Source organism: Halichondria panicea, chromosome 4, assembly GCF_963675165.1.
Source record: "Halichondria panicea chromosome 4, odHalPani1.1, whole genome shotgun sequence".
In the NCBI taxonomy this organism is placed as follows: Eukaryota; Metazoa; Porifera; class Demospongiae; order Suberitida; family Halichondriidae; genus Halichondria; species Halichondria panicea.
The window spans coordinates 1,269,469-1,289,401 of record NC_087380.1 but is presented as its reverse complement, the minus strand read 5'-3'; the positions used below and the strand labels follow the sequence as shown (position 1 = coordinate 1,289,401).

At 42.4% G+C, this 19,933-nt stretch overlaps 2 protein-coding genes and 2 long non-coding RNA genes across 6 annotated transcripts in view; 1 reads left to right on the top strand and 3 right to left on the bottom strand.

The window, feature by feature from the left end:
* The window catches only part of LOC135334960 (receptor-type tyrosine-protein phosphatase alpha-like), a 44,567-nt gene extending 41,835 nt beyond the window's left edge, over positions 1 to 2,732 (bottom strand). Inside the window, exons 1-10 of one of the 2 annotated variants that reach the window (XM_064530347.1) lie at positions 2,574 to 2,732; positions 2,138 to 2,455; positions 1,889 to 2,082; positions 1,652 to 1,830; positions 1,428 to 1,598; positions 1,131 to 1,313; positions 894 to 1,076; positions 655 to 843; positions 425 to 604; positions 16 to 363 (exon numbers count right to left, since the gene is read on the bottom strand). In XM_064530347.1, coding sequence (XP_064386417.1) covers positions 16 to 363; positions 425 to 604; positions 655 to 843; positions 894 to 1,076; positions 1,131 to 1,313; positions 1,428 to 1,533 — 1,189 coding nt within the window. In that variant the 5' untranslated portion in view covers positions 1,534 to 1,598; positions 1,652 to 1,830; positions 1,889 to 2,082; positions 2,138 to 2,455; positions 2,574 to 2,732. The remainder of the gene's footprint in view (positions 1 to 15; positions 364 to 424; positions 605 to 654; positions 844 to 893; positions 1,077 to 1,130; positions 1,314 to 1,427; positions 1,599 to 1,651; positions 1,831 to 1,888; positions 2,083 to 2,137; positions 2,456 to 2,573) is intronic. The other variant, XM_064530346.1, reaches the window with a different exon arrangement.
* Positions 2,733 to 2,744: 12 nt separating this feature from the next.
* Positions 2,745 to 3,739, top strand: LOC135335016 (uncharacterized). Its single transcript, XR_010394411.1, has 2 exons — positions 2,745 to 3,354; positions 3,406 to 3,739. It is a non-coding gene; the product is annotated as an uncharacterized LOC135335016 (long non-coding RNA).
* A 2,609-nt stretch (positions 3,740 to 6,348) lies between these two features.
* Positions 6,349 to 19,379, bottom strand: LOC135334961 (uncharacterized). 2 transcript variants are annotated; one of them, XM_064530348.1, is made up of 25 exons: positions 19,226 to 19,379; positions 18,744 to 19,076; positions 18,513 to 18,692; positions 17,935 to 18,120; positions 17,690 to 17,872; positions 17,458 to 17,634; positions 17,230 to 17,403; positions 16,991 to 17,167; positions 16,603 to 16,932; positions 16,441 to 16,543; positions 16,155 to 16,270; positions 15,882 to 16,079; positions 15,044 to 15,240; positions 14,856 to 14,940; positions 14,702 to 14,784; positions 14,575 to 14,611; positions 14,207 to 14,421; positions 13,828 to 14,124; positions 7,904 to 8,147; positions 7,760 to 7,830; positions 7,378 to 7,512; positions 7,194 to 7,322; positions 6,982 to 7,133; positions 6,795 to 6,930; positions 6,349 to 6,592 (listed from the first exon to the last, which is right to left on the bottom strand). In XM_064530348.1, the coding sequence occupies exons 1-25, from the start codon at positions 19,329 to 19,331 to the stop codon at positions 6,518 to 6,520; spliced, it is 4,119 nt and encodes a 1,372-aa protein (XP_064386418.1). In that variant the 5' UTR covers positions 19,332 to 19,379; the 3' UTR covers positions 6,349 to 6,517. The 2 variants fall into 2 exon arrangements, with proteins under 2 accessions (XP_064386418.1, XP_064386419.1); XM_064530349.1 differs by having other exon boundaries at positions 7,194 to 7,319.
* Positions 10,765 to 13,819, bottom strand: LOC135335020 (uncharacterized). The gene is made up of 2 exons (XR_010394415.1): positions 13,052 to 13,819; positions 10,765 to 12,859 (listed from the first exon to the last, which is right to left on the bottom strand). It is a non-coding gene; the product is annotated as an uncharacterized LOC135335020 (long non-coding RNA).
* Positions 19,380 to 19,933: the final 554 nt, after the last annotated feature.

Sequence of the window (19,933 nt, the reverse complement as noted above, 5' to 3'; positions counted from 1 at the left end):
GTTTTTGAGCTATACCTTGAGGTGCAGGCAGGAATAGTTGTGCACAAAATCTCTCGATAGTTCCTCCCTCCACTGGCACTTGGCAGCAATATTCACCAGTTGCAGTGGTGGTGTTTCTGATGAGGTTGAGGCGTATGAACCCATCACCAGTGTCTGTATAGAAGTTAGAGTCTCCACGAATTGAAGTTGAAGGGACAACAGTGCCATTGGGATTAAGCCACGAAGCATTAGAGGTCTCGTTACAGCATTGTTGGTGGTCAGTCCTGCACACCAGTCCTCTCTCCCCCTCTCCAATGGTGTCAAGCTGCACTTGAGAACTGGCCTCAGCTACCAATGTGAACACTCCGAATTGAAGGAACACTCCTGTGATAAAAGATGACATCAACACTTATACGTAACACACATGTATAATATGGGAACTGACTTTGACAGAATGGCTCAGCCTCAGTCCAGTTACGGTCTGGTTGACATGTTCTTATACTGTCTTCACTCAACATAAGCATCATCCCACAAGAGTAAGTGGCAGTACTCCCATTAGTACGTGGAGAGGTTGATGAATAGACAATCACTCCATTGGTGATATTGGGTAGATCCTCACATGTCCCTGTAAGGATACCATAGTTATAGGAACTTTAATTGATAACAGATGCTTACCAATACATGTTAGCATTGATCCACTCCACACTCCTCCACTAGCACTTTTAGTACATGTCCTGGTAGCATCACCGGAGAGCACAAACATGACGTTACAGGTATGGGTAGCCACCGTATCCACTGGAATAGGAGAGGTGTCCATGATGTAAGTGATGTCACCATTTGATAGAGTGAGAGCATGACAGCTTGCTGTAAGAGAAGTCATGTACACTAAAGGGACAAGCAATAAAGGAAGATACCTTGACAGACAATATCTCCTCCACTCCAGGTATTGACTGATTGACATGTACTTGTTCTGGGACCAAAGATATCGTACCCAGTGCCACAGGTGTAGTTGGCCACGGCTCCCTGCAATCTGGGAGTGGTAGCTGGACTGTAGCTGATCATTCCATTGGCTGGTACAGTGAGGTCATTACAAGTGGCTGTACAGAAATAAAGAATCTCATGTACGTATGACAGTGACTCAAACAACAGACCTGTACAAGTAGGAGTCGTGCTATTACTCCATCCACTGGTAGTACACATCCTCACTACTGTCCCACTGATTTGGTAGCCAGCTATGCAATTGTATCTGGCGGTGGAGGCTGTTGCTCGGGGGACAGAGGAGTCACTGTATTGAATGACTCCATTTGTTGGATTAGAGAGGGTTGGGCAAATTACTGTGCAAAAGAGAAAGACAAACTTATTAATAATTTACACTATACTTAAGAGTTGTTCTTGCAGTGAAAGAAAATATGAATGACCATTTCATAATGTTGTCGAAAGCTACTCACATAGACAGGTTGGTGCACTGTCGCTCCACCCAGTAGCTTGACAAGTCCGACTAGTATCACCAATGAGTAGGTATCCAGTGTTACAGGTGTAGGTAGCAGTCATCATGAAGGTAGTTCCAGAGGATGTGTTCACTGTTCTATTGGCAATAGTCAGTGGTCCACAGTCAACAGCTGTGGGGAGATGCTTGATCACCATTACTTCCAACCCACCATTGCTAACTCACGTGGACAAGTTGGTGCCACTCCTGACCACAGACCAGTATCTTGACATATTCTAGCACTACCACTATTACCAGTGAGGATATAGCCAGTATCACAGCTGTATGTAACAACAGTGAGGTAGTCCCGACTAGTGGTGGACAAGGTTCCATTGGTAGGGGGGTTAGGACAGGGCAGGTGACGACTGTGTTGGGAAGCCATAGCTTATACACACAATGAACTACTTATTACTCTAGTCTTACTTGTACAAATAACTGCAGGTTGTGATGGAGACCAGGTACCAGCACTAGTACCATTACTCATACAAGTTACCGGAGTAGCAGCTCCACTGATGGTGTACCCAGTGTCACAGGTGTAGGTGGCTATGTTGGTGGCTGCATTGTATGAGATCATTCCATTAGACAGTGGACTCAGTGTGGGGCAGGGGGGCACGGAGCTGTGGGGGGTAGGAGTTAGTATTGGACACAGACAATATTATAGTCAATACTCACTGAAGGTGACACATATCTTATGTTCATTGTCATTATTCCTCACACAGCAGTGTTCTCCATCAGGACTGAAGTGTGTGGGACCACGATGCAGAACAACAGCTCCAAAAGCAGCACTGATGAACAGTTCGTCATTAACTGCAGCCCTATCGAAAATTGTGGGCACTGTACCCCCCGGGAATAGCCACCCTACACCAGCATTGTTGTTATTGTAGCAGTACAAGACAGGTGGATCACTAGCAGCTCCTGATCCAAAATCAGAGAACGAGATGATCTTTCCAGTGCGGTCATGATCAGTGCCGGGGGGTAATGCCAGTCGAACTGTATGCAATGATTGATGGTCTGGTACCAAATCTAATTTAGATCTAGATTACAGGTTATTGCTAGAGCCTATTATTCTAGTTTGCAGTATTTAGTTGCACTGCATATATCAACTCACACAAAGTTTGCCCATATACAAGAGAAACACTTCCCAGCAGACAGCAGAGAAATGGAGTTACAGTAGCCATTCTCTAGTTCTAAAAGCTAGCATTAAAAGTTTAGCTGGCTAGCTAGCTAGCAATGTTCACTGTTGATCAATCAGTGATGGAGTGGGCGTCACCAATTAAACTAGCCTCGATCCCAGGCCGAGTTTTTGCTTTTATAACGGTTAGGCGAACAACTGGGCCTGGTACTAGTTGTCTGCGCATGCGTCAATCGTTCGTCAGATTCTGACAAATAGATATTCTCGTTCACTTTCGTGACATTTATATTCGTGTACTATCGTGTACTAGAAGTCAGTTCCCGTTTTATCATTATTGGAATCGATTGGAATGGCTCTTAGCTAAAGCTTCTCTCTTCTCTGAAGCTTATTCTGAAGACTGAACAACAAGGGAAAAGGTATAAAGCTTTGTCAAGCTTGTTAAGGTCAGATATTTTTGTGTGGGCCCTATGGCCGGCTATGCTATCAAGTCTTGTTCATGTTTGGCAAGAATATCGAATGTAGGTAGACTATAGTTTCATCATTAATATGGTGGATCAAGTGAAGAGTGTGAGCTAGAGAACTTGGTGCTGCCATCATCAGCTCGTCGACAATGACACTATAACCGAGAAATTTAATATGTATAGATCTACACGTATTTAAAATGTCTACTTCTCTGTACAGGAGCAATGGCTAATATCCAGCTATCCCAACAGTGCTCCTCTTGGCTATACTAACGGACGAGACTGGACAGTTTGAGGTAAGGGTTTAACCGTCTTTGGTTTCTTTTAATATTGTCCTATACTCACAGACACAGGACTGGAGTATGACCTGCTCATTCGAGCGTTGCTGGGTAGCTCAGAGATATCAAGAGAATCTACGTTTTCTCAAGCAATGAGTTACAAGTTGGGGCCTAGAATCAGAGAAGTCCAGCAGCCTGCTAAATCTTTTTGAAACGTAATTTGAAGGCATTCAATCATCCTGAAGTTGCCCTGGGTCACTGTAATTGTGCTGCAGCACAACTGGCAACTCCCCAGGCCTTTGTGAAGCAGCTCCCTATGTGCATCTTTTGTGTACTCACTCTGTGCATTTTCTGTGTACAAATTTCCATTATTGATTTATTAAATATTTTTGCCGACCACAAATATACAATGATAATTTGACGCATGCGCAGACAACTAGTACCAGGCCCAGTTGTTCGCCTAGCCGTTATAAAAACGAAAACTCGGCCTGGGATCGAGGCTATTCTCAGCTCCACCCATCTATCCATGCAATATGTGATTCCGCAAGAAATAAAAGCTTATTGTAGCAACTTTTTGCATAATTTGGAGAGAGTTAGAGATGAAAGACATGCTCACTTGTGTTTTTGTTCATTTTCATGTTTGGTTGCTAAAATGATGATCACCTTTGAGAAAAAAATCACGCACAAAACAAGCATCAAATACTAAAATCATAAAAAACTGTTATAAAAATCAAATTCTACGCTATTTTTTACCCCTGGGAACAGCTGTTGTTTGCTAGACTCTTCCAGGGCTTGCGGAAAGCCCTTCTTGTTCACTCACTTTCTGGTCCCGTTTTTTACCATTGAATTACTGTATGAAAATACGCCCACACACTACTTCCGGTCTGACATCTCTACTATAGCAACAGTAGTGTTTTGCACTGTCGATTCTTACCGCTCCAGTTAATGCTCCTTGCTAGCCTCGATCCCAGGCCGCACTTCATCAGGGAATCACTCTTAGACGGCCGCGCCGGTGAAGGAGGCTAGTTAAGTTGACACAAGCTCTTATCTGAGCAGCTTTTATTCTGCCCCTTATCATAAATTTAAGTTATCATAAAGTTCTTGGTCTTGCAGAGATGCATGCAATAATCATAATTATGGCTTATGATTATTGCATGCATCTATATACAAGACCAAGAACTTTATGATAATTATCATGACAGACACTGCAACAGTGCAAATAAAAATTCGATCAGCCTACAGCTAGCTAGCTAGATCTAGCAGCTGTAGCAGCCTTCTTTTTTTATCATAGTACTGTATGGTAATTCCACCACTGAAGATATTTGATCTAGGTAGCATCATAGAATCTATGTGCTAGTAAGAAAAAAGTGTACAAACAAGTGTATTTGTGAAAAAAATAATGGTGAGAAGTAGACTACCGTATAGCGCGAAATTTTCGAGGGGCTTAATTTTCACGGATTTCGTGGGTTAGCATCATACACAAAAATTAAGTCCATGAAAATTTTTCTTTAATTAGAATTACCTGCTATAACGTGCAAAGGCGTGGCTTCCGGTAAGCAGTCATTTCGCGAACATTGTGCAACGAAATGCTTTTAGAGGCCAATCCATGAAATATAAGTGCCTCGAAAATTTCGCGCTATACGGTATCTATTGTTGCATGTTGGATAAACTGTTCAAACCAAAAAGTTGGAGTGCATAAGATGGGAAACCCTAAAAAAAACCGCCCATTAACAAAACGTGATTAGTTACGTGGCCTCCCAGGACCACTCTATGCATGCATGCAGTGAAAAAAGTTTGCAAACAAGTGCAAAAAACATTTTTGAAAAAATGGGGAAGAGTAGGGTTGGAAGAGCATGCATGTGCATTGAAGTAACAAAAAGTTCGAAAACAAGATTGTGGGTTGGTATAGTCTTTGCATGCTCCAACTAGTTGGGAGTGGGGCTCAATCTTTACGATCTTTAACAGTTGGGTCCAGCACTACTTCGAGTTTTGGTGGGCAGGGCTCATCTGTAGAGTCTCAAATTCAGGAGTGCTATTCATGCACTCTTGTAATTATACACTATGTGTTTCGGTGCTGGTCCTCCCTGGTGGAAAGAAAAGTCTCATTCAAATGCATTATTATTGTATCGAAACACATGCAAGTTGATGGTCAAATAGGGGATCGAGCGCCTCGCATAAAGAAAAAGGTGAACGAGAAGTAGTGCTGGACCTAACTCTTCCGTCCCTTGTAGTTCCGTACCACTCCACTGGTTTGCCGTTTGTCCACTTCCGAGCACTACCCCCTGTCTTGGGGCAGTCATACGTACAAGTAAGGGCCCTGTATAGGAGAGAGGTAAAATAATACTCTAACAAAGACTTTGATCTATAAGCATGCCATCTGAAAGGGCTCACTCTATAAGTTTCAAAAATCGTAATGGAACTAATAATTACGGCCACTGATTCGATCCAATAATGCATGTGTGTATGCTTGCTTCTGATAAAGGAAAACACTAATTAAGGTTATGGGAAACAATGTTTATGAATATTTAATTAGGTACATGTTGTCAAAGTTCAAGAATGTGTGTGTTTAAAACACGCGGATGACACACGGATGACACGCGGATGTCATACCTCCTCTGACTGTCGGTGCTTCATAAACTGACGCAGAACTATTGGACCACCATTGTGAGAGTGTCTTTGTGGGCTTTACAGGTTTTATAATTAGATTCATAGTGAAATTTATGTGTGGGTGCAACTGTTGCCCATAACCTTAAACGAGCATGTTGGCTTTAATAAAAGGTCAATAGATACAAGCAGGAGTAGGGTACAAGTACAAGGTAGCTATTAAACTCAATCTTGAGCTGCATTCATCAGCAATGGTATGTGGCTGTATGACAAGCCATCAGTAATATAATAATTAACAACTTGAACCACTGACATGACCGGCCGCCACAAAAGACACAATCTATTATTACTATTTAATTGAAGTTATTGCATGGCTGTTAGGCGACCCTCGTCCAAATCTTCCCAAAATTGATTCATCACTGAAAAGACAAGTTAAATTAAAAGGACATTGTGGCAATACACAAAACTAAAATCCTACGTCTAACTTTAAACATGTGCACATTATATTCGAAGCTTCCCCTCCAAAATTGTGAGAGTAACAAAAGCTGCCGCCCAGTTCTATTTTCCATTTTTAGTTTTAGAGAAAGTTTGCGTAAGTATCAAAGGAGTCCAAGTAGACCAACAAGGCCTCGAAAACATCCTTGTAGTTGTCCTGTGAGGGGGAGTGGCACATTAATACCCATACACTGCACACACACAATGACTGTATAGTGTGTGGTAGGAAATACAAGTAATGTACAGCTATTGCAATGCATGGTGAAATAATAGCCCTCTCTCTACAGCTAGCTGAGAGGTCTGGCTTGTAATTAAGTGGTACAGGCTTCATAATAGCTCTAAGCAGCAGATGAACTCACGACTGAGGGTACTGCCCCTGGCTTGTGGACCCTGAGAGCCTTGACCACCTGGAACACATCCACTACTCCCTCTGTTTTGCAACGGTCAATGGTAGTAGCTACAGAGCAGTAGATACCAGAGCGGGTCGCAGTGTCACTGGAAACAACACAATATTAAACACATTATTATGTAACAAAAAATACACACCTGCAGTGGACCACAATTGCCTTGTTTCCAGTCCTCCTTTGAACCTTTACAACTTCCTCATTGACGTCAGTTATAATCTTGAAGTTTGCACATGCACCAGTCGACTTCCAATCAAGAATTTGGATTTGAATTATTTGCAGAGTTTGCTTTGTCTGGAGAAAAAAATTAAGGAACGATAAAGAAACAACTGAAGATTATTATGAATAACACACCTTCTTGTTAAGTACGCTCAGTTGCCTCATAACGAACCCAGTGTTGGTTTCCTCCCCCAAGTTATCGATGGTAAACTCACCGAAGGAGGTGACATTGCCACTCTCTGGCCAGTACTGGGAGCATGCCTCCTACACACACACACACACTCAACAAGGAGAACCTCTAATGGAGACCATCTCTTACCTTCCCATTCTCACTGAGAGGAGTCAACATCACAACAGCCGCACACTTCCTGTCATAGATCATCTTCCAGAAGTTACGCACAGTTGAGTTCAGTGGATTCTGGGCAATGATGTATGCCTTCTGGTGCTTGTAGCCCTGGAGGGAGGGGGGAACACTGAACAACGTAATTATAGAGTGTTACAATAATTATGGCGTGATTGGATCAGTGATTTATTTTGAGTCCAAATTGTCCATTTTTATGACAAAAAGCGTGTGGGTATAAGTGGTTTTTTCCAGAGATATCTTAACACAAGTTATCTATATTTAACTTGTGTTGCGAAAGTCCAATTAAAAAGTGTGCTGTAGCTCTGCAAACACACTTTACAAACACATTTAGTATTACATTGACAAAGACGGCATTGATATAGTCACGGCCAGGGTCCTCCCCTTTCAGGAACACACGGTGATTCTCAACTGTGGAGTTGGTAAAGGGTAGTTTACATATAATCAGGTAAAGATCGTTTATTCTAAAATCTAAAAAACTTACTTGGTAGGTACTGTATTCCCCTGTTCAGGTTCTTGTGTCTCAATGCACTACTGCAGTTGACCTCATTCGGATTTGGAGATACCTGTTCCAGAATTTGGAATTGGTATTGGAAGTCTGTGATAGCTTTTCCCGGGGCCACTGATGACATCTTCTGTATCTGTCTGCGCAGATCTGCAGCACTGATCTGAGTGTCTCCACACGTCACTGACTCCAGGATAGCATCGTGGATGAACACATATTGGTCCTATAGGAAGAGGGGTTGGGGCAATGAGCATGCTCAGTAGAATCAAAATGGCAGTGTGTGAGCTGTTTCACTGTAACAGTTTTTATCTCAAAGAGAGAAAGGCTAGGGTTGTGCATAATGCACATGTCGCTTATACTGTACTCCCCAATGACACCAACAACAACAAAACAAAAACAAACAAACAAACAAACAAACCAAAAAGCTATATATATATAGACAACAACAACAACCAACTCAAACAAATTAAAACCAAAAATGCCGTACATTGTGCTTACATATTCTATATGGTAAAGAATTCCGCAAGAAAGGCAGATAAATGACTACCTATATACACGTGATCTTAGAGCACTAAAGTGCTAACCCTCGACTGTTGACATGATCTACAGGAACAAAAGAGTGTAACAATGATAAATGTGCAATAAGCAGCAAATAACAGGACCTAGAGGTTGGAGTTAGTATAATCAGAATATGCATTGTGGTGGAATAGAATCACAGCCAAAGGCAGCAATAAAGCCTGGAGTCTTAGAAATAATATGGCCCCTAGCTAATTATGCCTCGGTTTGCATGCGCAAGCGAGTGGAGTATGCTCTGGGGCTAAGAAGCAACAACCACAAAGTCATGATTCTTGCTTTCTACTTTAGTGACCCTGTTCCATTGTTCCTGGTATACGGGATCAATTCAGCTGTAAATACATAGTTTACCTCGAATAAAGGCCGCGTGTAGTTAGCTAGCTGCAACGTGCAAGTTCAAACTTCTTAGCTTTTGCTCGCTTTTATTCGACAACGAAGCAAAATCTGTTAATATTATAATAATTAATGGTTGTTTGAGCAGTGATGTGGCATCTAGGTGAGTAGACTCATGCAGATCTGACAAATAGACAAGCAAACAAACAAACAAACCAATGGACTACTATACCCGTGGCCACCCACGCGCGCCTCGGGTAACAATTTTTAGTGTTGGCATAATTAAGAAGAACTTATATTGTATATATACCTGCAGCACATTAGCATAATTATTATGTCTAGCCTTTAAGTTCATCACAACATTCCTGATACGATTCGGACCACCAAAGAATTCCCCAAGAAAGGCAGATAAATGACTACCTATACACGTGATCTTAAAGATAACTAGAGCACTAAAGTGCTAACCCTCGACTGTTGACATGATAATTTGTAATTGATAATTAAATTCTTGCCCGTTGCTATGTGGTTGCTAAGGTATACAATGGTTTATAACTGTGATACAGAACCTGCTATTACATAGGAATGATTGGGAATCATATACAGATCCCTGTGGTTAGGGAAAATGTTAATACAGATGTACAATGGATGTTTTTCACGTGTTTAAATACATATTTAACATGATTGTGTGATAAGGAAAATAAACAAAGAAAAATAATGATTAAGCATGATTAAATAATAAGCAGTATGTGCATACCATAAATTAATGATTAAAAAGGAAGCACGTCTTCAGCAACGAAATCAAGCAGAGAGTCTAGCTCTGCATTAACAGCTACTGTTTGTGGTGGTTGTATAGAAGGTTGTACATAATTCACTGGAGCTTGGTACACATGCACATTGCAGTTTTGAAACACATTGTTCGGGATTGCTCCAGAGCTGCTTGCTCCTTGATTGCTGTCAGTACTAGTGAGGGCAGTACTAGTGAGGGCATCCTTGAATGATGTCTTGAGAGGTGTGGTTTACTGTCATAAACCCCGAGGCACTGTGCATTAACTGATATATGTCTCATCTGATTGGCTGACTGGTTGCTATGCATCCAGCTATATAAGCTTGCATGGCTACCACATAGCAACACTATTCAAACAAGAAGACAACTAGGAAGAAGAGAGCTCGTCCACACCACGTACCATGCAGGGCTCCAGTCCACACTCAAAGCCTTGCGATAGAATAATATTATGAGCAGCCAGCCCCTCCCTCCAAGCAACCGGTACAGAGCCACTCCCCCTCTCTGTGCAATTAGTCAGCCCCTCCCTCCACCTAGTACTGCAGCACTGAACCAGCCAGAAAAAACAACACAGCTAGCTCTCTTTGGCTATGCCAGGCTAGTAAGCAAGCAAAGGTAAGCTTAAAATAGCCACTCCTATATTATTATTAAATTGTTATGTCTGTTGACATGATCTACAGGAACAAAAGAGTGTAACAATGATAAATGTGCAATAAGCAGCAAATAACAAGAGCTAGAGGGTTGGAGTTTTAGTATAATTATAGATGTGGAACAGAATCACAGCAAAGGCAGCAAATAAGCCTAAATAATTTATGGCTCCTGCCTCGGTCCGCATGCGCAAGCGAGGTGTAGCTGTGGAGTATTCTCTGCCAAAATCATAATTCTAACTTTCTACTTTAGTAACCCTGTTCCATTGTTCCTGGTACGGGATCACTTCAGCTGTAAATATATAGTCTTCCTTGAACAAAAGCCCTGTTTACACACAGCATCTAATGCGCATTGTAAAGCGCATTACTACTAACGAGGTCTAGTCTAAACGCACTAATGCGCTATCAAAACCGGCTTACGTAAACCGCCTACCTGATGTGGTTTGAAGCCGGATCAATGCGGTTTAGACAGTAGTGTAAACAGCTGCAAGCGCATTAAAGGAATGCAAAGAATTCATTTGTGGCATAAGAAGTCCTATAAGAAGAGAAGACAATGAACAGAGGCACATACTGGAGTGACAATGAAATGAAGGCACTAATAGCTATCTGGGGAGCTAGTGACTTGCAGCAGCAACTGGACGGAGCTGTAAGAAATAAAGTAATTTACGAAAAAATAGCACAAGAAATGAAGAAAAAGGAATATGAAAGAGACTGGACGCAATGTAGGATAAAAATTAAAAACTTAAAAACAAACTACAAAAAAGTAAAGGATAGCAATAACAAGACTGGGGAAAGGAGGAAAACATGTAAGTTTTATGACGAGCTGGATAGGATTCTGGGGCACCGACCAGCCTCCGCTCCATCTTTCCTCGTTGACACAAGCTCTGAGATGGAGGAAAGGGTGGATAAGATTGTGGAGGATACAGACGGTACAATAATTATAATGATACACTTGATACTTAGGAGAGGCCAGTACATCTGAAAAGGAGAAAACAGATGAATGTAAGTTCATAGAAAACATACAAGTGCACACACTTAAAATCTACACACACAGGTGCTCCCCCTAAAACAAAAAACCCCAGAAAAAACAAGACAGAAAAGGCTATGGAGAGGCAGACGGAGACATTCTTAAGCTACCAGAGAGAAGCAGAGGAAAGATTTGAAAAAAGAGAGGAAGAAAGATGGGATAAAGAGAGAAAATTAGAAGACGTGAGAAGAAAGGAGGAACAGGCACATCAACTACAGATGATGCAAATGCTTGGACAGATGATACAGCAGCCAAGACAGTACTTCCCGCCACCATCACAATCATTTAACCAAGACTCGAATTACTAACTTCAATCATCAAACGTTATAATTATAATCATAGTATTACAGTCCTTATTACATATAATTATAATTATACGTCACATTAATATCATGTACTGAAATATTGTGTTAATGCACTCCTTATCTGGTCACCACTAATATCTACTGAGTCAGATGCCGACTGTCTAATCATACTAAATGATGAGTCACTCTCAATCCACTCGTCATCAAATGATTCCCCTCGAAGTTCACAGATGTTGTGCAAAACACAGCAAGCTGAGACAATGTTAGGTATATCACAAATATTGGTGTCATTACGCTTCATCAAACATCTCCATCGAGCCTTCAAACGACCATACGCATGCTCAACAACCACTCGAGCTTTACTAAGGAGATAGTTGAAAGTCTTCTGTTCAAGGGTGAGACGTCCTGTGTCGGGATAGGCCTTCATGAGCCACTTTAAAAGTGGATATGCAGGATCACCTAGAATCACGAGTGGAATTTCACACTGCTCTATCATCTCCGTCAAAGTGGGTACCAATGATCCTTCTTGACCTTTTCTGAACAGTGAGGAATTGGAGAAAACTCTTGCATCGTGGACTCGTCCTGGCCAGCCAACGTAAATGTCCATGAAAAGACCATTGTGATCGACCAATCCTTGGAGAATGATAGAATGCCAACCTTTTCTGTTGTAATAGTCGGCTGGGCACTCTTGTGGTGAGATTATAGGTATATGTGTACCGTCAATTGCTCCAACGCACTGTGGAAACCCCAATTTCTCTTTAAACCCAGCCACCACTTGCTTCAATGCATCACCACAAGGCATACGGATATACTTAGGAAGTAGATGGTCAACAATGCACATACACATCTTTGGTTATGAGGCAAACCGATGCTTTAGAGACACCAAACAAATGGCTAATCGTTCTAAAATCAGAATTGGTGGAGAGAAACCATAGAGCGATAGAAACCCTTTTTTGGAGTGGAATGGCTTTCCTCATCGAGGTATTTCTTTTTTCAATAGATTTTAATTCCTGGCAGACGAATAAAAACGTCTCTCGGCTCATTCGGAAATTGTGCATCCAGTCTTGATGGGTAAACGTTTCCATTACAACCCGCTCCCACCACTGAGAACTTCTTTCTCTTGTCCAGATAGTTCTTGGTGTTGAGGACATTCTGGCTGTTGCTAAAGACATTGTCATAGCAAACAGCAAACGTTCTTGAGCCTGTCTCTCATAAAAACGAGTTCTTCTTCTTGCTGAATTCTTTTTACTTTTAATTACAGCTTGTTGTCTAAGCATAGTACTTCTTGTCATCATTAAATAACCAACAGATACAATAACAACATCCATAATAGCAAGCAAAGCAAAGCATATAGGCTTATGAGCAGGATTTGGTAACTCAGCAATGAATAGGCCTTACTATATAGGCATGCTCAGAACACAGGAGGCCTCAGGCATTAGATCTACTATCATACTGACTTACTTTATTATTGTGAGCCATCAGATCACTCCAAACTGTTACATAAGGTCCTCTTTCCAAGATTCTTACTTCTTTTCCAATTGAAGCACTTTGCAAGAGGTTACTAATCCGGTTCAGACTGTTTACACAGCATAAAACCACAACTGGCTTCGTGGCTGTGTAAACGCACTAATGCGCATTATCTAATCTGGATTACAATGCGCATTACTTTGCGTGTAAACAGGGCTAAAGGCTGCGTGCAGTTAGCTAGCTGCAACGAGCAAAAGCTTCTTAGTATTCGACAACAAAGCTCTGCCAATATTATAAGAACTTGTTGTGTTGAGGCTATCTACGCTGTAAATGCTGTGGCATCCAGGTGAGTAGACTCAGATCTGACAAACAGACAAACAAACAAACAAACAACCAACGAACTACTATGCCCGTGGCCGCCCACGCATGCCTCGGGTAACAATTTTTAGTGTTGGCATAATTAAAAAGAACTTATATTGTATATACCTGACAACACATTAGCATATTATGTCTAGCTTTTACAGACTGCCACTTAACAACATTCCTGATACGATTCAGACAACTGATATATAATGTACTGTAGGGCACTTAGACTGGACATTGTTATCCTGCATTAGCTGGTATCTGGCTAATGGTTAGCGCATGTGCTCTCAAAGGAATTGGGCGTGGGGGCAAAACACATTATAAAAAATTAATACTACTTTACAATACTGTGTACAAATGTTCCCTACACATTCTTTTAACTGTGTAAGCTTGTCTATAGTGCTTACCTGGGTCTGGACCATTTTCATCCTCTGGTTGCGAGATTTGACAATTGTCCCGGAAATATCGACGATACCCTCGGTTGCGATCTGATCGAGGACATTATCAATGGCAATGTAAGTGCCTGTGCGTCCCACACCAGCACTGCAGTGGACCAGGAGGGGACCTCTGGATGGCTTGTGTTGGGACTTAACCCGACGATGGAATGCAAGAATGGGCGTGGCATAGTCAGGCACACCGTGATCAGGCCACGTCGTAAAGTGAAACTGAGTCGTCTTGAAAGGTTTCCCACTTTCCCCTTTCATCTGTGACAAAAAAACATCTCAATGTGAAACACAATCCTAAAATCCTAAAATGTCAACATGTGCCATCATAATGTGTACTTACTGCAAGTAGTAGGTTTCTGACAGTGTAGTCAGCCAGGACCTGCTGGTCTGTGATGGTGACTGTGAAGGGGCCATAGCTCACACTGCCACTGTCAGGCCAGTACTGTTGACACTTGATCTTGTTGTTCTCCTCGAGGTTGGTGAGCATGACTATTATGGGTGGTTTCTCCTGCCACATCATGCGCCAGAAGTCCACCAGGGTATTGGGTAGTGGTCCTTTGTGTGGGGAGGAGGGATAGACATATTGAAAACAGGCAATGAAGCATTTAACAGTAGTTATATGATTGTAAAAGCAAGCACACAGCAAGTGTGCATACTTATAGTCTTGTTTGTACAGTTATGCTCTAGTGAAATATATGAAACTGATACCTTGAGAAGCAATGAACTTCTTTCGCTTGACAAAACCCTGCAGACAAGAGGGTAACAACATTTGAAGGTAACATGATGAACATACATAGCTAACATTAGTTATCATGAATAAATCACACACACTCACGTCTACATAGCAGGCATTGATGTAGTCACTCTGACAGTCCTCTTGTCCAGGAATGGGGTCTAGGATAATGAGGTTGTCATCATCTGCAGGAAACCAGTGTGTGTGTGTGCTTGAACCCACAATATAAGGAAGTATAATCAAATCAGGAACTTACACACAAGAATGTTTCCAAATCTATTTTCCTCCTTGTGCTGTTTGGCAGTTGCTGTTGAGTGTTCTCCTTCCTTGCCACCGAGACCCTGTGCAGTGTGTGGAGTCAAGATTATATTAAGCTGGTGTGGAGGAGGGAATCAACACAGCACATTAAGACGCTGGTAGAATCAACACGTGTATTAAACCCACCAAATAGTTACTGGCAAACTTCTTATTGCCATTAGCATGCTGCTCAGTGACATACGCTCCAAACCCATCCACTGGTATAGGAGTGAGGTCCACCTTATCTGTCACCTCTTCTTCCCCCCCTCCCTCTAGTGCCACTATCAACTGGAGTTCTTTCTCAGCTGTGCCAGAGGGTCCACTGGCCACCAGCTTATACACACCTGTACACACACACACAGAAGAATGGAAAATAGTTAGTGGTGTGTCTAACCCACACACACACCCAGACTGCATTATATATTCCAATTATGTCTAGCATTCCTATATAACATAGTTTATAGCCTACTGGCAGACCACATCAAAGGCTTTAATATTTCCGATGTCATATCAGGATGTTGTAGCACGCCCAAGCAGGCGGTTTCACCTGGACTTGCATCCTTTATAAAAACACTATTTGTGGTTACTTGCGTATCAACATAGGTATATGAATATCATCAAATGTAGTCTACTAATCATAGAGGTCGAGCTGTGTTAGCTGTACATACATGCAGCACGAGGGAATGACGTCATGACCTACTTATAACTGTGGTTATAATTCTTTCCGCGTTCTTTTGAGTGGGTGGGTGGTACTTTAGTTGAAAATCTCCCGCTTGAGTAATATTGCTACTACATCTGGATATACTCACGCTCCATAAGTCGCCAGAAGTTGTTATCAATAGCAAACCAGACTTTATTTTCAATATTACATTTAGAACTTCACAGCTATGGTCAATACCGAATACTTTAACAATAGAGAGAGTTGTACACATTCCCAGCTGTGGTCAATCATAAGACCTTGTGTATAGCGCTAGCCTGTACTCACCAGCATGCTTAGCCTCCACACTAGGGAAGGATAATCCACCATCCTGGTCCAGTTCTGTGGCATAGTCTGTAGTCACCTTCCTACCATCGTGGTACCAGGTGAGACTGGGTGGAGGGTGACCTCCTACCTTGGGCTTAATGACCACCTCCTCCCCTTCATTAGCCCTGCTCTCACTTGAGAAGCCAGTGATGGTAGGCTCTGCACATATTAACAAATTATACACAGGTCTTAAGTGGTGAAATTCATCACACCAGGCTAATCAACAGCACTGACTTTGATCTTTTGATATGGTAGCCACGCCCCCATCACTGGCATCGCTATGTTTGGTATATGCAGTAGTGAGAACAGAGTTTTTTACAGCAGGTTCATACTGTTTCTTCCGTGAGTGTCTATGGAAATAATATCAGTTTTGCGTTGTTAAATTCAGTGTCTATATAAGCTATATTCTGGTACTGCATACACGATGAACAGGCTGTCGGGTTGTTGGGGATACACAATTGTTTTGTAGCTTGATCGACAATGAATGCACATGACTGTATATACCATCTGCATGGCTTACCTTAGGAATACCACTAGGAATATGATGAGCAGGATCACCAGAATCACCACCACTATAGCACCGACAGCCCCACCAATAGCAGCAACAGGGACAGGGGAAGAGACTGGGGATTTATATAGAAAATTGTGAGTGAGTGTGGTTGCATAATTCAACCACACTCACCAGTAACCATGACACAATGTGTAGTGGTTGCCCCACTCTCCCTGGGCACTTGACAACAGTAGGTACCAGCTACTTCACTGGATCCCTCAGCATAGTTCAGACTAATGGAGCTCATACCTCGTGACACATAGAATCCATCAGTGTTTGAGTCAGGAATGCTGTCACCATTTGGTCCTCTCCACCCTCCGAGAGCATTGCCGTTGTTGTCCTCTCCTCTGCAGCAGGTGGATAGCTCAGTGCGACAGGTGAGGGCAGAGGATCCAATGGCCGCCAGTGATAAGATAGAGTTGTTGGCAATGATATTCATTGATCCATTGCTCAAAGGAATCACTGGATTGGGAGAGAATGGTCAAATCACAATATGATTGTCAGTTAACGTTAATCTTACAGTTGCACACTGGAGCTTCTCCTGACCACACTCCACTTGCTCCACAAGTTCTGCTCTCACTACCAACAATGTTGTATCCAGTGTTACAGGTGTAGGTAGCAGTCATCATGAAGGTGGTTCCAAAGGGTGTACTGACTTGTCGATTGGCAGTGTCGTTTAGGGGACCACAGTCAACGACTAATAAAACATATAAGAAAATAAGTTATAGCTGCCGTGTACGTTTTGTTTAAAGCACTCACGATCACAGGTAGGTGCTGCTAGGCTCCAGGTTCCATTAGCTTGACAGATTCTATCTGATGTACCATTGAGAGTGTATCCATGATCACATGTGTAGGTGGCAGTGTTCATGAAGGTGGTTCCAGAGGATGTACTGACTTGTCCGGTAGGAACAGTGAGGGGACCACAGTCAACAGCTGTGAATTATGAACACAGTGGATACAGTGTACACAGTCAGTCATGCTACTCACGTGTACAGGTGGGGGCATCTGGAGTCCATGTTTTATCTTCACCACAAGTCCGAGTGTCTGATCCAACAATGTTGTATCCAGTGTTACAGGTGTAGGTAGCAGTCATCATGAAGGTGGTTCCAGAGGATGTGTCCACTGCTCCATTGGAGGGGGGGTTCAGGGGACCACAGTCAACAGCTGTGGGGAGATGCAATTGATGACATTTACATATATGGACAATTGTACGACTTACCCACACAAGTTGGTACAGGCTCCCAAGTCCCACTAGCCATACAGGTAGCCATTGCTGTGGTGACTCCATTGGAGACCTCATACCCACTGAAACAAGTGTAGTTCACCATCCCTCCAAGAGTTGTACCAGGAGTGGATATGCCAAGAGATCCATTGCCAATGGAGGGGGGGCCACAATCCACAGCTGAGTGGGTGAACACGGTCAATGCAGTAGCTATTATCAGTGACAGCATCAACTTCACATACGTTGACAAGTTGGTACAGTCTCCCACATCCTATTAGCCATACAGGTAGCCGTTGCTGTGGTGACTCCAGTGGAGACCTCATATCCACTGCCACAGGTGTAGGTCACCATCCCTCCAAGAGTTGTGTCAGGTGAGGGTGCTCCAGCAGATCCATTGCCAATGGTGGGTGGGGAGCCACAATCCACAGCTGAGAGTAGAATGATATTACAGCTAGTAGAAGTGTAATAATGTATGCTTGCATTGCTCGAATGCAGCTTGCAGTACTATATACAGTCTTTCTTCTAATTGCAGCCACACAAATTAATTATAATTTTCAGTGGCACACAAATAGAACAAGTTTTGCTGCTTCGAGTGGTGTTTAGCGATACAATGTAAAGTAATAATAGCTGTTCCACGGAGTTGTTCCTTTAGATGAATCGTATGTATATATAGCCTCGATTTCAGCGTTTCTTTTCTAAATGCCAGCAAAAAGTAATTCCAGAACTTAACGCTCGATTAGAGTAAAACATTTTGTAGTAATTGGCACTTCTATTATGGTGCATGGCGCTATAATCAGAAGACGGTATATACAGTACTCACGTGTACAAGTAACTGTAGGTAGTGGATACCAGGTACCAGTACTAGTATCATCACTCATACAAGTTATCGGAGTAGCTCCATTGATGGTGTACCCAGTGTCACAGGTGTAGGTGGCTATGTTGGTGGTTGGGTTGTATGAGATCATTCCATTAGACAGGGGAATCAGTGTGGGGCAGGGAGCTGTGGGGGTGGGGGTTAGTATTGGATATAGACAATATAGTCAGCACTCACTGAAGGTGACACATTTCCTATGAACGTCCACACCATCAGTCCTCCTCACACAGCAGTGTTCTCCATGAGGACTGAAGTGTGTGGGACCACGATACAGAGCAACGCCAAAATTAGTAATATCTCTGATGAACACTTCGTCCTCAAATGCCTCAAATCTACTTTCAAATTGCAATGCACTCCCATTGGGGAACAGCCACAATACACTATCAGTGTGTTCGGTGTAGCAAATCCAGGGGCGTGGATTACCCCTAGCTCCTGATCCAACATCAGAGAATGAGATGATTTCTCCAGTGTGGTTAGTGACATCGGGCTCATGGGATGCTGCCAGTCGAGCTGTATGCCATAATACAATAATCGATGCTCTGATACCAAACCTATAATACTTGTTTCATCTACTATCCAATAGCACAGGTTAGTATTAGCTTAACCATAATTATAGCTGACTGCATGATAGTATCTATGCATGATCTATATCAACTCACTCAAAGGCTGTCCATACACAAGAGAAGCACTTCCCAGCAGACAGCAGAGAAATAACCTTGAGGGGAACATTCTCATTATTCTTGTAGCCAAGAGTTCATTATTCATCCTATAATGAACAAGGTTAGCTGATATTGCTCAAATAAATAACCAATTATAAGTAGATTCATGATGAAAGCACATTGCTCAATAGGAAGGTGCACATGACATGCCTCATTGCAGTTCTAAATACTGTTCAGTAGTCCCATCAGTTAGTGTGTATCTCTCCATTGTATCCAGGGAACAGGTCCAATAGTACTGCCTGTAGGGACTTGTTGACTGTCATGGCATAGTCCTTGCCCAGGTCATGACGACAGTTGGGGCAGCTGTACACATCCACCTTGAAGGAGCGACTCAGACACATCTAGTGTGTGTGTGGGGAGGGGGAGATAAGACTGAGGGACGCAGTGGGATAGTGTACATAAAATATTCATTGAAAGCAAAACCATTTGACTATATAATCATGGAGAATTTTATGCATTTATATCTATAATAATTATATAGATGCAATCAAGAGACTGAGTGCTCCTGATACAAAGATAGCTACTTAAAAAAGCTTCAGCTGCATTGTCAGCAATGTTATGAAGCCACACAAAGGACCTGTGGTTCCCCACCTTACAGATGTTGTGGCTGCAGGTGGTAGTGATGGGCTGGTAGACCACCTCCTGACA

What these genes read in the sequence shown, in the direction of transcription:
- LOC135334961 (XM_064530348.1), bottom strand. Translation starts at nt 19,331, where the DNA reads ATGAATAATGAACTCTTGGCTACAAGAATAATGAGAATGTTCCCCTCA. An exon ending in ACCTACAGTTACTTGTACAC is followed by an intron (nt 18,121 to 18,512) that starts GTGAGTACTGTA and finishes TTCTACTCTCAG; the next exon opens with CTGTGGATTGTGGCTCCCCA. An exon ending in TTCCTAGTGGTATTCCTAAG is followed by an intron (nt 16,271 to 16,440) that starts GTAAGCCATGCA and finishes TTATTTCCATAG; the next exon opens with ACACTCACGGAAGAAACAGT.